Source organism: Rissa tridactyla, chromosome 3 (assembly GCF_028500815.1).
Source record: "Rissa tridactyla isolate bRisTri1 chromosome 3, bRisTri1.patW.cur.20221130, whole genome shotgun sequence".
Classification (NCBI taxonomy): Eukaryota; Metazoa; Chordata; class Aves; order Charadriiformes; family Laridae; genus Rissa; species Rissa tridactyla.
In genome coordinates this window covers 104,602,641-104,623,101 of record NC_071468.1, presented here as the reverse complement: position 1 = coordinate 104,623,101, position 20,461 = coordinate 104,602,641, and the positions used below count along the sequence as shown (strand labels likewise).

At 37.5% G+C, this 20,461-nt stretch overlaps 1 protein-coding gene across 1 annotated transcript in view; it reads left to right on the top strand.

The window, feature by feature from the left end:
• The window catches only part of DLGAP2 (DLG associated protein 2), a 467,238-nt gene that overhangs the window by 213,840 nt on the left and 232,937 nt on the right, over positions 1-20,461 (top strand). Inside the window, exon 3 of the mRNA XM_054195364.1 lies at positions 12,631-12,663. Within this exon, the coding sequence (XP_054051339.1) occupies positions 12,631-12,663 (33 nt within the window). The remainder of the gene's footprint in view (positions 1-12,630; positions 12,664-20,461) is intronic.

The following is a 20,461-nucleotide window of genomic DNA, read 5'->3' as shown; positions in this document are numbered from 1 at the left end:
AAATTTTCTCACATTTAAACATTCAGGCAGAAAAAAACCCCTGAGGGTCACAGTTTCTTGGCATAGACATTGAACACTGGATCGTAAAGAGAAACTGCTCAATTAATCTGTGATTTTTCATTTTTTTAAATGTAAACTTTTTTCCACTATCTTGTTAGGAAGTAGAGAAAAGTTCTTATTATTCTAAGAATGAAAGAGGCAGTTACAGTAGAAATTTTATTGAATGGATTTGGAAGGAAAAAAAAGGTAGTTCTGAAGAACAGAGAGAAACTGATTTTGCTTTAAAATCAGTTGACTAATCTGAGAAATTTCAGGCATTTCATGTGGACTAGTGACTTTTCTGGGCTCCTGCTTTTTTACTGTCTTGAAAGTGATGTGTAATTATACAACTTCATCTTACGTTTGACGCAACAAAACGTTTAATTTCCAAAAGGCAATAACATTCAGATGGGCCTAGCAACAGTATCCTGCCCTTGGGCTAAACTGCTCAATGAAAGTTTACTCCAGTGACGATTGTGCCAGTGATTTCAACTCAATTAGCTGACTATATTATACATTAATTCAATCTTGAGAGTTTTATGAGGGTTTTAATATATTAATAACGATGTCTAAAATACTTGCAAGGCTTGTGCTGAGGTTCCAATTTCAGTGATATTTAAGAACCAGACAAAAGCATCGCATATGAGTTTTGGGTGTTTGCACTTCAGGTTCCCTGAAGTTTCTAAGCAACTTATAGAGGTCCGTGATACTTAGCAGTTATAGCTATGGCATAGTGCATGTTAACAATTGCTATTTTGACCGTAGGGCCCCTTTCGACAGTTGTGCTCTGTACGTAGACTCCTAATACTACAGATCTGGACTTCCTTGTGGCTAACTATTAAAGAAATCAGCAGACCATTACAATAGCATAAAGGAAGTGAAGGTCAAATCAGTGACAGGGATGCTAGCTTGCTGCAGTAATCTAAAAGGTGAGGTTGGCTGAAAGCGGTACACATTGCTATGTACGTGATAATGCACCAAAGAAGCAAAAGGGACTCACACAGTTCAAAAGAAATAATAAATTTAAATCTGCTGTTCATACTTTGCTTTTGGCTATTTAAGGTTGAATTTGTGAGTGTTTCTGCAAAAAGATCAGACTATTTTTTAGTTATTCAGTTCCATCTCAAGTTTAGCTTCGTGAAATATTTTTGGGCTCTCAACTCCTATTTCTTTATTGCAATTTTACATCTTTTTGTCAAAGGATGTATCTCCAGTTTGGATTATTGATCGTTTAGTTGCAACTGGAATTTCAGATTTTTTTTTTTAAAGAATGTTGATAAGGAATGTTCGCTATGGAAAACTTCATTCATAAAAAGTTTCCAGATGTGCCCAGCTTTGCAACTTGTTCCAGCATAGGGGCTTTGTAAAGGGGTGGATGCTCATTTCACCAGAATAAGTTAAGAGCTTGGAGTTGAAGTTAGTAGCTGTTTCACAGAAAATGGCAAACTCTTTTTTTTTTTTCTGTTTAACTCACTGGAAAGTTTATACTACCCCAAATAAATCTTTATTTTCTATTGTAAAAGCTAAAATTAAGCACTGTTGTTATTTTGAGCTTAGGTTTGAGCCCTGCAATGAGCTCTTTGTGCCTTTGTAATGGTTATGACAGGGGTCATGTTTATATATCCAGTGAGATGGAAGTGTTTGAACTCATAAACAGAGCACACTCATTTTTTTCTGAGAACGTTCAAGATGGAAAGGGAAGCATATTTTCTGTCAGTTCACTTTTAAATTTTTCCAGATTATGTTTATTGCTGGCAAAGGTTATATAGCATAATGCTGTGATTTTGGCCAAATTGGCCAATGGCCAGCAACAGATGCACCTCCCCCCCCAACCTCTTGTACACAGAGGGGAGCAGGAGAGATAAAGAGATTTACAAGTTTAGAAGATACTAAACTACTTTAATGAAATATTAATAATGAAATTAAAAAGGAAAATAATGAAATAGATACAGTATATACAAAACCGTATTAAGCTCCCGGGATGACGTCACCGGCAGGCACTGGGGAAGTCCCAGACTGAAGTCACCAACGGGTGGGAACTGGATTCCAGAGCTGGAGTCAGGAACACACAGATCAGGATCAAAGGCTGATGAACAGACGGGGTCCTCCTTGGACGTTGGCCATTGAAGGAAGAGACCTGACCCTTTGACTTAGCTTTTATACTGAGCATGATGCATATGGGATGGAATATCCTGTTGGTCAGTTTTGGGTCACCTGTCCTGTTTGCTCCTCCGTGCAGGTGTGACCCCTCTACGCTTTTCAACTTCCGACCCTCTAACGGGGCAAATAACAAAGTTAGCTGACCTTGGTTGTTATAGCAGTAAGTATAAGCAAGAGCCTCTGTGCATACCATTCCAATACACTCTGAGAGTGAACATTTTCTGAACAATATACTGTTAATTTCAGAGTTTAGTCAGTTAGAAGAGGCCCAGCTAAAAAGTAAAATTACAAAACAGAAAATCGGTTCTGTTTTATCTCAAACCAGGACACATAAACAGATTTTTGTTTCACTTTTTTTAAATCAGGCTTGATGTTTCACACTAAATTTGTGTTTCTTGTGTATTTGCGCACTCCCACCTGAAGACAGCATTTCTGATGGAGAGCAGAGACTAGATGGAAGCTCTTCTCCTGAGATATGCAGATATATTTAGAAATTTCATTAGGTCCCAGAAGTCATTATAGACTGGTCAAGACAGAAATCCTTACAGAGGATAGCTCAGTGCTCTTGTAAACAAGCCTTGTTCCCCCCAGCCTGTATTTAAGAAGGAATCTATAGTGGATTCCTTCTCAGGACAGTAGAAAAGGCTTATACCACAGATGAGTCCTTGAGCTATGGTCTCTAGCTGTTGGGAGACATTGCTGGCACATCAGAGTTTGCTGCTGTAATGTCCTCGAGTAGCATGTCAGGTCCCTACATATTTGGGACTGGACCAGTTCGAAGCTTTAGTTGTATATCACAGTCCTTTTGTGTTTGAGTGCTCTTTTATTAGGATCTCAGAAGTGTATCTGCAACAATGAATGCTGGCTGCACACTGGGCGGCGTCAGTACAGCGAGTAGGTTAAAGGGAGTGATTATTCCCCTCTTTTTGGCACTTCAGATGCTGCAATTGGAGTAATGCCCAGTTCTAGCCCCTGCCCCACCCCCACCCCAGTATAAGAAAGACATAGACAAACTGGAGTTTGTCCAGAGGATGGCCACCGAGATGGGTAGGGTACCGGAGCTTATGATGTGCATAGAGACCTGGATTTGTTCAGCCTGAAGAAGAGGAAGCTAAGAGGCGAACAGAACTAATTGCTGTCCTCAGCTGCTTAATGGGTCATTACAGCCAGATGGAGCCAGACTCTAAATGGACATGACAGTGAAAGGACGAGAAGGAACAGAGAGATGTTGCAGCAAGGGAAATTTCAGTTAGACGCAAGGAAAAAACTCTTCATGGTGAGGGTGGTCAAACACTAGATTCTCCTTCCTGGTGGATTTTCAAAACTTGAGTGGGCAGGGCCCTGAGAAACCTAATGTTACTTTGAAGTTGGCAGTGCTCTGAATTGAGGAATGAACTCTAACGACCTCAGGACATCTCTTCCAACTTGTACTGTTCCAGGTTGATATCCATTACTGACTTCACACAAAGGACATCGTTCAACAGTCTTGTCCAGATGTGGGTACATCCTGGAATTGATCTCTCACCCCTTCCAATGATTACATCATTTTTTTGCACACCCTTTGTATTTCAAATTACAGCCTTAAATCTGTTTGTCAAGTCAATTCCATTTAAATGCTTTTGAAATTTGATTCCTATATGAGAGGAAGAAAGGAGTGAAAAAATCAATTTAACCTTCAGAGTACTGGAGCATCAGAGTACGTGATCTACTCTACAACTCTGCTGTCCCATTGTATATTTTTTGCCATCTATCTATTTGGTTCTTTGTTAATGCTCAACTTGGAGTTGTAAAATGAGGAAAGTGACAGAAGAGAGAGAAAAACAGACAAAGCAGAGGAATGGTGACAGATAGCCTGGCTAGTTTTGCATTAGTATGCTGTTGAGATTTGACCCTGAGTCTGCTGAACTCCAATGACACTTGCATCGACTCCAGAGGGCTTTTGGAGCAAGCCTCTGGTGCAGACTGCCTTCAGTTTCGTGTTTCACAGCACTCTCGTGGGTCCCTGCTCTCACAATTTTTTTATCACCAGTCGTACTCTCCTTGCTGTTTTTCATAAAGATGCAACAATGTGATTAGGGGGTGGTAAGTTTCTTTCCCTCGGCTGGGAGGAATATGACTCACTTTAACCTTTGAACGTCAAATACTAGAAAACGAGTGTAAAAATGAGGAGAAAAACATGAAGATTTGCTCTTTATAAACGCATCATCTGGTCTTTTTTGGACTCATTCAGGGTATTTGGACTCTCCGCTTCGATACTGTGCGTTTGAAATGTGTATCAGAAGTGTGCTAAAGCACATCCATTTTATTACTGTGTTTATGACTTCTCCTCTGAAAAGAAAGTATTTGTGTTCAGATCACCAAGAGAAACATTAGCTTTTTTTTTTCTTTCTTTCTTTAGTGGTTTATATTTTGCTTTTTATTGCTTCAGTTATTTTTGTTTTCCTATGAAAATATTTGATTGTCTGGTCTTGTAATTCTTTTCTGAAATCTCTTTTGGCTTGGTTAATGCACGTGTAATGTGTAAACTCCATATGGAGAAGGATCTGATGTGCAAGTACTGTGAATAGGTTCTGGCATTGCTTTGAGCATGAACCTTATATTTTTATCTGGGGAAAACGGGCTCTTAGTGGTTGCTTTATGCATTTGGTTGGATGTCAGTTCATTTGCTCAAAAGGATACAACGTTTGCTGCCAGGTTGTTTGATTTTCTTCTGCTTTAGGCTCATTCTATTTTAATAACGGCTATTCTGTATTCTAGTTTTATTTAAAGTTCTTTCAGTATCTGCCCTTCTCAGGGCTACTCATTCCCATTGCTCTGTCTTTCCCCATATAGCTCAGCTGCTAGTATCTCTCAGGCAGCTGGTTTTTCTATCGTATTTTTCCTGTTCTCCAAAACTGCAGTAGACATTTGTTTTTCCTAACCCCAAGGCCTGATCCTGGGCAGTAAAAGGCCCTTTGTTATGAATACCCCAGTTAAAAGGAAAGATTCAAGAAAGCTGAAATTGCGAACGCAAGGGAATCTCATCTTGTGAGTGGTCACGCCGTAAGTGATCAGCAGTGGGAGGCAGGCAGGCAGGCAGGCAGGAAAGTAGGCTCTTACACTCACTCGGGGAGAAGTGCCTGTAGAAGTAGTTTCAGAGGGATGAAATACATTTATTGGCTATATCCACAACCGTTCTAAACAATTGTTATTACATTTTTCAGTACATTCTGCACGATCAACTGACTACCGGTAGTTATTTTTATGTGTATATACTATTGTTCAGAAGAAGCAAAAGGGTTTCAAGACAGATAGATATGTGTGTGTGTGTATATATACAAGTAAATGTGTGTGTATATATATATACGTAAATGTACGTAAATGTGTGTGTATGTATATATGTATAATTGCATGCTTTTCTTTTGATTGGAAAACTTGAAGTTATTTTTGTTTATTTCTTTTATGACTGTTCATGGAAATGGGCCAAAACAATACGTGAGTCCAAATATAGTTGGTTTCTCTTCCTGTTGTACTATTTGTCAGCACTCAAAATACTGTAAGAAATACAGTGTTTTGGTGTGTCATTTTGATTATTTTTGCCACTTCATAGTTTCAGACAAAAAGTTGTAAGAAGCACCTGGAATGCTTTGTGGATTTCATTTGGTTTACATGGATTAAATGAATAGAGCTCTTACTCCAAAGGCAGACCAACGAAGTATCCTTGACTTAGTTCATTCTTACAATGGTGACTGCTCAGGGTACCTCTAGTCAAATTCCTGTCTGTAAGGATGAGAAAAGATCTCATTTGAGTCACAAAAATGCTTGAGGCAAGAAGTGCTGCCCAAAATTAGGCCAGTGGCGTTCTTAGAAATGTAAAAAGGATGTAAGAGTGTAAATATTCTGCTCTACCTGGTCGTTGAAGGGTTCAGGTTAAGCACTGTATTCAGTGTGGGGCACTTATAACTTTAAGATATGGCTAAGTTGGAAAGGCTCCAGGGAAAAACAAAGATGAGATGAGTATTAGCAACCGTAACTGTGAGGAAAAATTGAAGGCTTAGAATACAAAAAACCAACACCTGAAGGAAACAACAAGTATATGAACTAAATATCTTTTTTTTTTTCCTAAGTGTGTTAAAAATTTTACTTTCCATCTGCATAGTTGAAAGCAATGCCTGTTTGGGCTCTATAGGAAAAATCTCTCCAACTGCAAATATAATTTAGCAACAGAGAGAATTTACCTGAAGATGGTTGTATTCCCTGTAATGAAAGGTTTTAGAGAACATTTTAGAAAAAAAATTCTGTAGGTAAATCTCAAATGGGCATTGCAGAAGAAAAGGCTGGTTGGTTTTTGTAGGTGTCTCTCAATACCTTACCTACGTGGGTGACAACACGGAGCAGGAGATCTCCACAGGATTTGCTCTAGCATCGGTGTGGAACAAAGATGATGATTGAGAATGGGAGAATCTTGGTGGACGTGATAAAATCTTGCAGTTTATCCTAAAGTTCTGTCATGTTGATGTTTCAGCTGATGGCATTGTGCAGTGGTGAGGTATCAAGAGGAGGAAAAAGCTACAGATAAAGACAAAAGGTGTAGGAGAAAAAATAGACGCGAAAAGAGAGAATGGAAAACGTAGTTCATAATACAGTCATCTTTTATTGGCACTATTATAGCCATGTTTAGATACAAATATTGGATTAAAATCCTGAAAATGATTAGAAGTTTCACAGATTAGCCTTAAATTATACCTTGCTTTTCAGCTGCACTGAATAATGCATGGCAACTCTATGTCTCTAAGTGTCACAGAGTTCTGTTTCACTGACATCAGTAAAATGATGTAAAGAGACATTGATGAAATAGTGTCAGAAACAGTTGCGTTTCTTGCCATTAGAATCAAAATCTAAAGCACTATCTGCTAAATTTCCTCACTGGAACTTGATCTATGTTTTCATTGCTTTCTAAATTATTATTATTATTTTGCATAAAGGAAAGTGAAAAAAAAAGCAAACAAAGAACCGTATTTCTCTGTGAAACAAAAATAATTTCCAGTTTTCCTCTGATGCATTGAATTCTAGATTCAAATAAGCAGTGATATTCAGTAATTATATAACAGGGGTATGTCTTTTTGCTACTCAGTAAATAGATTTAGACAGGAGTGGGAAAAAAAATAGAGAGAAATCTAAGCAACAGAGAACATACACGTCTGTAATTAAAATTTAAAATAACATAGAGAAGGGTGGCAGCAGGGAGGAGCCGCGAAGGGTCTCTGGTGGTATCAGATGAAAAGAGAAACAGAAAAGTCTGTTACCCAGCTGAAGTGGGGATACGAAACGGGATGTGTGGTGCTGCTTTATGAATGTGGTGCTGAGGTGACAAGCTATCCCCAGCACTGCTTCTCAACTTTGCGCGTTATTTCTTGTCATACTGTCATTTCCATATATCTCGGTCAAAACTCATCCAGATTGGACTCCATAATCTGGGTAAGCCCTTGCTGAGAGCATGGTGTACTTTAAAGTGTAGATAACTATTAAATACCATCCAGTATTTTCTTTAAACTGATTTTAAATCCTACTAATATTGTGTTGTCTTCGTCTTATTAGATTGTATAGATTACATGGGTACTTTGAATTGTAATTTATTCATAATGTCTGGTTTGTATCTTTCATCCGGCCCATATATTGTTTTCTTTATGATATTGCATGTTGTTAAATCTACTCTTTACTGTAGATTTTATTGTACTTTCACCAGCCATACAAGGATAATATATACAAAGCAAGGAAAGGTGAATATGTTTAGCAGAATAACTTATCTTCACTCTAATTTAAAAGTGAATGTTGAACTCAGCTTTTTGGAGAAAGAATGTTGGCATTTACATGTCTACGTTGATTATTCTTAGTTTTACTTATCATTTAGGTTAGAAAAGAAAAACTGTAAAAATAAAATGAATTTAATATTATTTGGGGGGAAAAAAGAGCTTGTGTCTTCATGATAAATTTGTTTCTTCAAAAGATCTTTCTTATGACCTATTTTGTCAGCAAGTTCTTGTATCCAGGAAGATTATTTCTGTTGGCTAGACAATTTCAACATGACAGAGTGAGATTAATAATATAAATACAGGTTTTCCTTGTTCTATTGATTTATTGGGTCCCAAATCTCTGAACGCTCGCCCATCTTAGCCATTTTACTTTTGAGAGCAATGACAAAGAAGTTACTCATATGTATGAGTGTTTTCAAGAATGAGCATCTTTGTTAAGTGCAGCTGATTAGCAACATATTAAAAAGAAAGAATACCACTTGTGAAAGTATCGTTATAATACTTTAGATGAATCAGATATGTAGAGGCATAATCCATTAGTAGGCATTGTGAGAAGGAGAGGCTTAAGAAGTATCTTTGCCTGAAAAGTGGTAATGTCCCTGCTCATATTCCATCACAACATGCAGTAGTTTAAGCACTTTCACGTCAGATGTCATTTCATCCAGCATGGGCATACAAAAGTTACTTGCCTGAGGCTGAGATTTCACGATTCCCTTGAGCCGATCTATGGTCTGGCCAGTCCTGAAAAGAGCAGTCTTGGTCTGCCCGCATTTGGCGACACGTTCCGTCTTCCCTTGTGCCCTACATTAGCATTGTTACAATTGGTGGGACACTTGGCTCAGGGGACTGCTCTTACCAAGACTCGATTTTTTTCATTTGTTTTTTCCTGAAGGAACGTGAATACCAAGTTGCATGCGGGTCAACAGACCCATTCTCATTGCAAATAGGCAAACTGCATACTGTGCCATGCCAGGATGAGTACGAGCAGTGAATTGCGGAGGATATTATTTCCCTCTGGTGCTGGTGAGGCTGCACCTGGAGTACTGTGTTCAGTGGTTGGGGCTCACTGCTTCCAGAGGCATAGGGAGAAATTGGAGGGAGTCTAACAGAGGGCCCTCTGGTCAGAGTAGTTGAAGGAGCTGGGCTTATTTAGTCTGTTGAGGTGTAGATCTATAGTGGACTACTGCTATTTGAAGGACAGTTACAGACAGGATGGAGCCAGAGTCTTTTTAGTGGTGCTGGCTGATGTAACAAGGAAGAATGGCCACAAACTGTTAGGCTGAGAGATGCAAGCAGGACCCTATGAGGCTGATGCAGCACTGGAGCAGGCTGCTCACTGAGGCCGTGGAATCTCCATCCGTGGTGGCTTGCAGGGCTTGGCTATCAAAACCCCAGCTGAGCTGAGCTCGTGTTGGTGACAGCCCTGCTCTCAGTGGGAGGCTGAACAGACAACCTCCAGAGGTCACTTACAATGAACACTAATCTCTTGCTGTGAATGTTATTGTGAAGGTGTTGCCTAAGTCTGAGACCTCTGACAACACAAAAAAAGGAATGAGTACTTGTAAGTGCGATTTATAATCTTATAACTTATAACTATATATAAACTTATAATCATAAAAGCGATTTATCGGTTTATCTCATGCTAACATAGGTTTCTAAGGCAGGTTAGGTGGCTGTTTATTTCCACTACTTGGTAAATCTTCTAAGACTAGTTTAGATTTTGAACAGTAATGCTGAGACACTCAAACTTAGCTGTGGTGCGTCTCAGCGTAAGCTATGTCGTTTCACCTGATGGAGTGGTAACTTTTTACACTGTTTTCATGTCCTTCATTGCTGTCATCTGACCCCAGAACTGAAATTTAAATTAGAAAATTTCCAAATTAGTACAGATGTTTAGTATTGAGCTATGTTCCAGAAAGATCTTTTCTACCAAGATACAGCAACTTCCTTATAGAGGAAAGAAGTTCAAATAAGTTTCAAGACATAGCTTCTTTACAGGATTTTAAGATTTCTGTATTTCTGTATAATGCAAACCTACAAATACTTGAGTGTGATGCGTATGTTTTATATGATTTTAGTCTTGGAAACTTAGGATGTGCACTCTCTCAACAATTGCCATAGAACGTACGGATCTAAATAGACTTCATTGTTTTTCTCTTTCTCTGTCTCTTACATACACACAGAGGCTCCATGGAAAACAGTGCTCCGTACAACCTCCCTGTGATGTTGTTCACGTGTCTAGTAGAAGTGGTTGTGTTTTTATTTGTCACTCGATCTGTATGTGTCAAGCGCAACAAAAAGGGTACCTAGTCCTCCCCCACAGTATCAAACTACGGTGGGGAAATTCATAAACAGAGGCTTACTGGTGAATCATCCACATCCGCAAAGTCTGCTTCTTACCAGTGTAGCAGGAGAGGTGCTGCTGTGAGTTTGAAATTTTTCCTGGCCTCTGGAAGGCATACATTGATAAATTAAAACAAAATCTCCCCCATGAACTCTCCCCAGGGATGCTGAGGTAGGGGAAGAAACACCTGGCTCTCCTATAAACGTGGGACCTTACACAAACACCTGAAAGAAGTCCAAAGAAGCAGTGGTCTGGCAGGGATAGTGCTGACACCTTGCTAGCTTTTGGACAACTTTCTGGCACCAGTCGTAGCTGAAACCCTTATTTTGTGGTTAGACTGCCTACCCTGCTGCAGATTTGCAATATTGGCACCAATTTACGTTAGGGAGGAAATGAGGGAAGCGAATAATTTGTACTGTTGGGCGGGGAACTTTGGAAGATGGTGTTTAGAGCTGCAGAAAATGTCAGGCAGACTCTTTGGATTGTAACAAACCAGTGATGCAGTTGTTAGCAGGACGTAGAGGATCAGCAAAAAGTCAGAAGTTCAGAAACCAAGTCTCAGCTTGTTCTTCCTTATCAATCAGGATAATAAACTGCGCACAGACAGGCAGCCCCTCTCAGTAAAACCTCAGAAAGTCTTTGAATTAAAAGGGAAAAAAAGATCTTCTGAGCTGCTCCCTCTGCATCACTTCAGGTTGTGGCAAGTGCGTTTTTCATCCAGCAGTGAAAGAAACAGGCCTGTGTTATCTGAGACGGGGCTTTTCATGCTTTTCACTGGCAGTTTTTCTCAAGCTTGCTGTTGGGGTGTTGTTTGGAGTTTGTCAGATCTGCTGGGGACACTGGTGAGTCTATCAATAGACAGTTCAGCTACGTGTTTCACGGTGCTGAACTGCATCAAAATGAATATCCTCTCTATCATGCAACTTTATGCTGTTTTAAAAGTTGTGACCCACCTATCAGCAGCAGAGTTGCCTGGATAAACATTATTTTTCTCATTCCTTTACCTCATGCACACTACAACCTCTGTCAATGATTAACATTTTTAAAAGATATGAAAGATGTAGGGTCAAGTACCGTTACAACAGTGGGTTATGGTGAGACAGCCTCTTACCCGTATGGACAAAGTACTTCTAAATAACTGGCAATGTCACAGTGGCACTATAAAGGTCACTACTCAGTGTATGTGTTTCATATTCTACGTTTCTGACTTTTTTTGCCTTCAAGTCAAGATCGCAGCTGAAGTCCAATGTCCCATTTGTAATTCAAGGCCAGAGATAATTTCAGCAAGCTTTTGAATTGGATTTGTATGTACCAGGCACGTTAAACTGCTTTTTGTACTGAGTTTATACAAAAATGTATACACACGCAGATGTATGTGTGTGCCTGCGCATACATATATTTGCCTCAGCATACTTGTTGTTATTAGAGGTGTAATTTTTCATCCGAGTGTTAAAATGGAGATTTCAGAGGTTTGGGATTCAAAATACATTGTGCTGTCTTGTTCTAGTAGAATTTTTTCCAGTATATCAGAATTCTCTGACGACTTGATGACATTCTCTGTGATTTCAATTGATTCTGGTATTTGGATTCTAAACAGTAGCTTTGTTCTGCTTGGTACTAACACCTGACGCAGCTCAATCTCAAGGGATACTTTAAAATATTTCCTCCATGTGTGTATATATTTGTACATTATGCAAAATAATTTTTAAGACAGCCAACTTCCAAATAGTGGTGTGTGAATAATTGTACGTTTAGAGACCGTCTGTTTGTTATGACGGAGTTTTATTTCCTTCATTTCTATTCTTGAATATTTTGCAGAGTATAACTGCACGTTATACATTGACTCACTCCTCTTGCCTGGAAGGACTTGGAAGTCTTTCATGAGAACGGAATATAACAACTCTGTCACTATTACTGTTTGCCACCTCCAATCATAAAATATTAGGAGGCTTAAACTTTTTATTTGAGTGACTGTTATCACTGCAGTATTATACATCTACAAATACAAAAAAGTCATGCGGAAGCAAAAAGTCCTGCTACATGAATGCATTCAGCTGGAGTCTATGAAGGTGATAGTTATAGAAATGTAACCAGACATTTATATAGTTCTATTTAAAAATTCTTCATGCAAAAACTCTTTTTTGAAAGTTATTTTGCAGCTGTTAAAAAATGGGTGCTGAAAATAGAATTGCATTTTTCATGCTAACTTTGAGTTCTCTAAGTTTTGTTATATTTGGATGTAATTATGACAGATCTTAAATCAAGAAGTTATAATTTTTCTCTTTTTCTTTGCAGAGTCACAGTGTACACTTTGTGGGGAGCCTGAAGGTGAGCGTTTTTTCCTACTAATATTTTTCAAAGCAACTAGAGTTGAACGCGTGACTCACATGATACACACGTACAATAGATTGTAAATGGTATCCGAACGGTGAGAACCAATGAAAGACATGCTTCCCTTTGTTAGATACCAAAAAATGAATTGAATTAAGCTGAGTAAAGCACAGTACATGCTCCAGGCAGGAAATAATCTTTAAGGACAAATATTCCACTAGGGCAAAAATTGAAATGTTTACTTCTTATTCTTTTGTGTGTTTGTCAAACTAATTTGGGGTAAGAGAGAGTGTGAAGAGACATTTAAGGATATCACTTTGAGGATGGAAAACAATGAGACTGGACATTAAAGGGAAATGAGGAAATGTTTTTATATTTGATATTACATTTACGGAGAACTGTGAGAGACTAACACTTTTTAGCAGGTGAAGTGAATAAATATTGCTTCTGAAATAAAGATAATTAAGCAATAATTGTTATGCAGTGCAAATACACGTCCACGTGAAGGTGTTTGGTGGTTTGTTTGGTTTGGTTTTTTTCCGAGTGACTAATTAAATGCCAAGGTGAGACCCACAATTTACCTAAATGAACACTGAAGCAATGAGATTATGATTTTTAAAGTAGGCCATTATTGAGGAAAACCTCTCTAATTCATTTATTTATTAACATTGGTGCTATTATAAAGAGAATGTCAAAAAGCTGACCTTAGTTTCAAATCAAGCATCTGGAGTCTTTCTAAGAAACGTAGTCCGAAATAGCAAATGTAAATGCTGAGGCAAAGTACATTAGTTAAAAAATAAAATTATAGATTCTAGGCTGTTCCCAAAGACATTCATCTTTATATCTTGATTATTTTCTGAAAAACAATTTAAACTTCTAATGTTTTATAAATTTAGGAGGGAGAAGTTATTAAGACATGAAGCCTGGAAGTGAAAGGCTTTGAGACCTTGCAACTAATGAAATAACTCAGTAAATTAAACATTAATTATCTGCTTCTCGTTTGTTATCTACTGACAAATAATTGTTTTAGAGATTTGTTTTGACTTTACATTCCTATTAAAATAAACAGTCAATTCTTGATTTGTTAGTTTTCTTTGTCCTTTGTTTGATAAATTTATAATAGCACAGATACACATATGAAAAGGAGAAATAAGACAGGTGCTTGTTTGCCTTTCATGAGATATTCTTTCATGATAAGATTGTCCAACTTTAAAGTTATGCATTGGATTAGTTCTGTTTTATTGCATGCTCTGCCTGCTTTATAACAATACTTCTCCTTTCTTTTCATTACTGCTCTTTCATACTTGTTCAGCGTTGCAAATTTTAATAAATGTACATGGTCTTTGTAAAAAGGGAATTCCAAAAAAATATCAGTAATAAAAATGTTTAACATTTATATGACTAAAAGCCCACAATCAAAAGATAATTATAGGTATTGGTGTAGGAACCGTCCTCAGGAACATAATGTTCACTTTTTAGCTGAGTAGAAATGAACTTTCCCAGGAGTGAATGTCTTCTGGATCACCATACTCTCCCCTCAAACATAGTATGACTGGAATGCTAATTATTAATTCTCTGCCTCATTTTTAAAAATATTGACATTATTGTCAGCTCAGATTACTGACAAGATTTAGAATCTCTTTTCTTTGCCAGATTAGCACTGTTTCTGATCTAAGACTGAACATTCACAGAAGTTTTCTATATGATTTTGTGATGAAGAAGTAGTTACTCAATAGATATGACTTTAGTTTTAAAAAGGCCATTCTAAAAGAAACTTCACATCTTTTTCATGTGAATCAAAACCAAAAAACCAACAACTCAAACCTCAAAAAATATAATTTTCCTCTGGAACATTCTTTAAATTTTGCTGTGGTTTCATGTAAACTAATTGAGTTAATTACTCAAGTAACTGAGTAGTTCTTCCCTACTTAGAAAACTAGGGAAGAACTAAAAAATAACTTCTTGCAATGTTTTGTTTTGCAATGAATTTCTGACTTTTCTCTGTAGCCTTCTTCAGAAATTTGAGATACTCTGTGGCTTATAGCTTGCATTTTTGGTATATGAGGTAAATTCAAAGAATATCAGTTAATGGTAAATACCATTTACCTGCAGGTTCCTTGTTGCTCATCCTTTTCAGAAAAAATCAAAGTTCACTAAGTGTATTAACGTACTTTGAGATGAATTTGCAAAATTGTAGCCCAGCTGTGCCATGGTGTAGGCCTCCTGTATTAGTTTCCAAAGTGGTAGGCAGAGACTCATTCATGAAATACTGGATGTGGAGAAATCTCACTGATTTGGGAGAGAGGAAGACAAGGCTTCACATCTTACCACTTCTGAATTCCTCTGAGGCTGTTTATGCCATTTATTGAAAAACCTACAGGCAGCTGGTGGTGAGTTTCTGAACACCTTCTACCTTCTATAAGAAAGGTGTCAGAGTGGAAGCCTATTGGAAGCCACAAATTCTGATTGTCAGGTTGGTCAACTGAAGTCCTCACTGGTCTTGTGATGGTTCATCCTTTCTCTAATCATCACTCACCTTTCAAAACCAGCAGTTTTTTCCTGGATTACCATTATGTCCAAGTGTAATAGGAAACAGCTGTGTAAAACAGAACTCTTTGCTGGTGCTCTTTGCAAAGTTTTTAGCATTTAGTGTTGCACTTCAGGAAACAAGTGCATTTATCTGCATACATGTTGTTGCACAAGTGTGGGACAATGTGGGTCATGTTTCATAGAGTGAAAAAATATGGGAGGGAAATATAAATTCTCAGAATACAGATTTTATATGTGTTTCGTCTGTGGAATTTGTGGATCCATAGGTAAATGTGTATCATGTGTCCTCCTTTGCAGCCCATCTAAAGAGGATGATTTGGAAAACACTGAGGTCTCTGACAATCAGTCTTTTGTATGAGTTGCAAAGGCTTTTGTGTTCTGTTTCAAAAATCTTGTGTTTGCTCTGTGTTATTGACAAGCACATCAGCTACCATTCCTGTCAGTGTGAAATGTTTGAAGACCAGGAAGCCTATTTTATACCAGGAGGAAACTAGAGTTGCAGAAGGCAGAGCTAGTGGTCTAATAAATCCTATTAGTGTAGCTACTTCGAGCTGCTCCATCTTCTGGAAACGCAAGAACAGCAATGATGTGTTTTCAGGGAGATGACAACAGTCGCCTTTGCGGAAGTGATCTGCAGTTGACAGGTTATGTTGTCATGGTAAACACTGTTGTGGTTTTTTTTTTCTTTTTCTCTTCCTGCTCAGATTTGAAGTGAGGATGGAATGTTATACAGACGTGTCTGGCTCGGTCTTTGTGACAGCCAGTGTACTCTGTTAGAAAGACTGATGCATGAGGAGTTTCAGGAACAGTTATGCCTATTAATCCTCAAGTGGATGTTTCTGTTCTGTCTAACTCCTGGTATTTATTCACAGAAACAGAAGTTTTTGAAAGGACTATATTAACAAATGCAATTTTCTATATTACCAAAGCAGCAAACAATTAAGCTTGGTGGCAGCTAAGATTTCAGTTGACCACTCTGTCTTCTCAAAGCCTATGTGAATGGAAGCTTTTCTTCCAGGCTTTTTGAATATCCTTCACAAATCCAGTAGTGACCTGCTGTTTCTATTCATGGCTTTTGCCTCTGTATTTTATAATTATTCTGTTTCTTTCCTTCTTAAAGATAAATGGGAAGTCCTGTACAACACCAGTGCTTTTCAACTTTTGTAAAAATAGGCACCTCTACACATTCTTTGACAGCACAAGCTTTACCTAAACACACAGATCTGGAAAATGTGGTGTTAAAGAGGAATACCACTGAATGGGGATGTTTCTAGTGAAGTTTGAGAAGAATTAATAAAAGGTCTGGCTCTGTCTAGCATTTCAGTCCTCTCACCTGTTTCAATAGAAAAAAATAATGATGAAGATACAACTTGTTTCAGGTAGTCCTTTATCCACTAGAAGCTATAGATTACTGGATCCAGGTGAAGCATCATTGTATGCTCTACTTCTCCTCAGACACTTCCCTTAAAATTAGGGACAGCATGGAAAAATGTATTTTTCCAAGTATCTGCTTGGAAGGATCTTGCCAAGGGTCAGAACATGGGAACACTGGCCTTTGATCTGACCCTTTGTTGATGGTCTTAAGGGCTTGTTGGGTTCTTTTCAGTTTGAGGTAAAAAACAGTGGCTATGTGTAGAATTTTGGTTGGATATCCATGGGAGAGAAAACCCAGGCTAACTTTGCTGTAGGTGTTAAGGTTTCTCTCCTATTACTGTGGTGCTGATTGCAATTTCCAATTTATTTAGAAGTATTCCATGATGAAAATAAGCTTCTCTGTGTAGAAGCTCCTCATGTGTTATGAGGGTGGTAGAATATGCTGAGCAATTACGCAAGGACCATGGAGTAGGTAGTAGGCAGTCCTACCTATAGTTCACTCTCTTATCTGGTATGTCTTGATCTTGCAGTCTACATACAGACTGTGGTATTCATATCTCATTCTGCTAGAGATATTATGTGGCAAACGTCCTTTCACTTCCACAGCATTTAGTAATCAAGTCTGGCTCACCATGGACTGTAAAAGATACCGATATACGCAAAGGCTGTGAGTAACAATGCTTGTCTACTTTGCTGGGATCTATGTTAACTTTAACATGATGGAAAGAAGTTTCATTATGAACAGTTCAGTGAAGACCTCTAGTTAGGATGATAGTTAAAGAAAACAAGCAAAATAGGAATATTTCTAAGGAATGAATTGGAGAGTATAATGCAGTACATTAAAACACCACTTGTGCATTCTAGAACTACTCTATCCTGAAATACTGAGTTGAATCTTTTCTTCCCACCACCACCAGAAAGGAATATAGCAAAGAGTTTAGGAATCTAGAGATATATAGTAAACTTGCCAAGATACATAAGGAGCAACCCCACATGAATGAATATTTAGATGGCTTGCTCCATGTAATTTAGAGAAGGTGCCAATCAAAAAAAAACCCAAACAAAACAAAAAACACCCTCCCCCCAAGAAAAAAAAAAACAAACAAAAAAACCCCAACCAAACCAAAAATCCCCCCAAAATATACATCTACTGCACTTTCCTAATGCTGTAGTAAATGGTGCATGCCATTTTCCATGGTGTCATGGAAACCATGCATTCCCGTTTCATTGTATATCCAGACCAAGTAAACACTCAAAAGCAGAACAAGTATAACTGAGGAAAGGAAATACAGTCGTGGAATTTGGTGCGACGATCTGACTTCTGAGATTGATCTCAAATTCAATTAGCTCTGGATGTTTCAGTGAACAGTAAGAACGTTGCAACAAATTTGGGAGGAAAGTACAGTTGTTATCAGCATATGCTTTTATACAGAAAAAAACCCCAACCTGTCTTTTAGTAGATAAAGGAGATACATCTCCTAGGTGTAGGTTATTGTAAATAATTTTGGGGTTTATTAACTTTTTAGTTACTGTAGACAGAAACTGAATACCCTACTAGGAAAACCTTTGGCCTTGTGGAAATCCAGGTGTTCCTTCTGCAAAGGCCTCGTGAGTTTCTAAGAGTCAACCTCCAAAGAATGAACTGGAGGTTCCCCCTTTCCTGTCTAATAACTGAATATTTCTAGGTATATTCATGCAGTGGGGCCACTGTACGTCCAAAAAGTACATATTGGGGTGTATTACTGCAGTTATCTGAACTTTTGTGGAGGTTTCCATCCAAAGCGTACAAGGGCACTCAGAGAGATGGCATACAGAAATGTCTTGCTCTGACACAGAATCATAGAATCATTTAGGTTGGAAAAGACCCTTAAAATCATTGAGTCCAACTGTTAACACTACCAAGACTAATGAGACAGTCTTTGCACGCACCACAGAACCAGACCAATACTGTGCTGCATGTATTGCACACAGTGTATAAAATATATGAAATACATATCAGTGCAGAGAGATAATGATATTCTTCATATTTTTATCCCTCGTGACCAGTGGCAGCCAGAATCGGGGTCTTCCAGATTGTCCCAGTTTAGAGGAGGAACAAAATGAAATTAGGTTTTGTTTAATGATCTTTTGTATGCTCGCAAAGAATGATGAAGTCCTGGGCAAAAGAAGGTTCAAAGAGTGGGAGGAATTTTCTTTGCCCCCAGGTAACCAAGTCTGGTTTGGGGGGGTTGTTTGGTTTGGTTTGGTTTGGTTTTTTGTTAAAATAAAGAATGTGGAAATTTATTTGTTAAAATAAAGAATGTAAAGTAGGTAGTTCAGAAAAATACCTTAAACTTGGCAATATGTCTTAATATTGATGATGTTCCATCTGGATAGTTCTGGCACTGAATATAAACATTTCCCTTGGTATCTAGTGGAAAACTATTAGAGGCATACTAATAACTCCAGAGAATTTTGCTAATCTTCATTTCACTAATCTTAACATTTAGTAATCCACACTGAAAACTGGCAGTTTTACCACCATTAGCGATGACTTTCAAGAGTCCTGTAGTCTTAACTTTTTAAAATTTATGCTGTATTTACTAGACCAACAGTTATCAGTAAAAAAATTGACGGAAGCAAGGTACCTTTCAATACACATAATCCTGACAATTTTTAAGGAAACAATAACACATACGAAAATCTACTTTGCCTAATTTTAATATTGCTTCATCTTCTGCTAATTATAAACATTTCACAGTTTTTTGTTCAAATTAGAAAGTTCCTTGTTCTGTATATGTGCCACTGAAACAGTTAAATGGACTATTCTTCCTGCTATCAACATGATAATAATAATTTAGAATTATTAATTTATAATTATAATTAATAATTTATAATTATTACCTGAAGTGATGGACGTAATGCGGACTTTATTCAGTCATGTATGAAAAATTTTATGTAAATACAAGGTCAAGGTCTTTGATCTATCTGCTTTGATCCATTTGTATGGCAGCAGTTTGGGTTTCAGGAATAGTCACATTTGTGTCACTGTGTGAACTTCCACGCTAACATTTAAATAATAGGTTCTGGTAAAATCACTGGCAGTTTGAAACTTACTCCCGATTGCTAATATACCTTTCTTTTTTGTTGTTGTTGTTGTTTTTTTTTTTTTTAACACTATAGCTACTACTCTCAAAGTGAAGTGATTTGATTTTTCATCTTCATGGCAACTTTGTCAAGTTGCATAGAAATGTATTGCTATCATTTTCTATTGTGTAGTCTGTAAATATTAAACCTTTTTTTACCCTTAGATCAAAAGGAAATATGCAGGTTAGTTACATTGATATTTTAAAAAATAAAATAACCTGCAAAATTTGGAGATTGTAGAAACCTAAATATTTTTAAATGTCTTTCTCACAGGGCTGATGTGTCTGATTTTGCTCCTTAATTTCTTTTGGACAACAAGTTATAGTGTATTCACAGCGTCCATGATTCTTGAACAGTGCTGAGTTTTATATAAATTGGAGAGATGTGATGTGTATCATGATTTTTAGCAAAGAGTTGCAGTATGTTTTTATTCAAGCAATATTGAACAACATGTTGCTAAGATCTCATTATCTAGTTATACTTGAAATATTTGAAGATTTAATTTGGAACTCTTCTAAATTCTGTAGTTTATATTTGTATAGTTTGCAAGGTTATACATGGTATTAGTAAAATGAATACTTTTGTCTATAATAAGGAATAAAGTTGCCCATTTTATTTGGTTGTGTTGAAATCAGGAGTGGAATATCTAAAGGACTGGGACCTGTGTAAGCTGTGTGAGATATGCTGATCTCAGTTTTCGTACATATCTTTTACAGGGTATCTTGTGATAATTTAAGATAAAAAT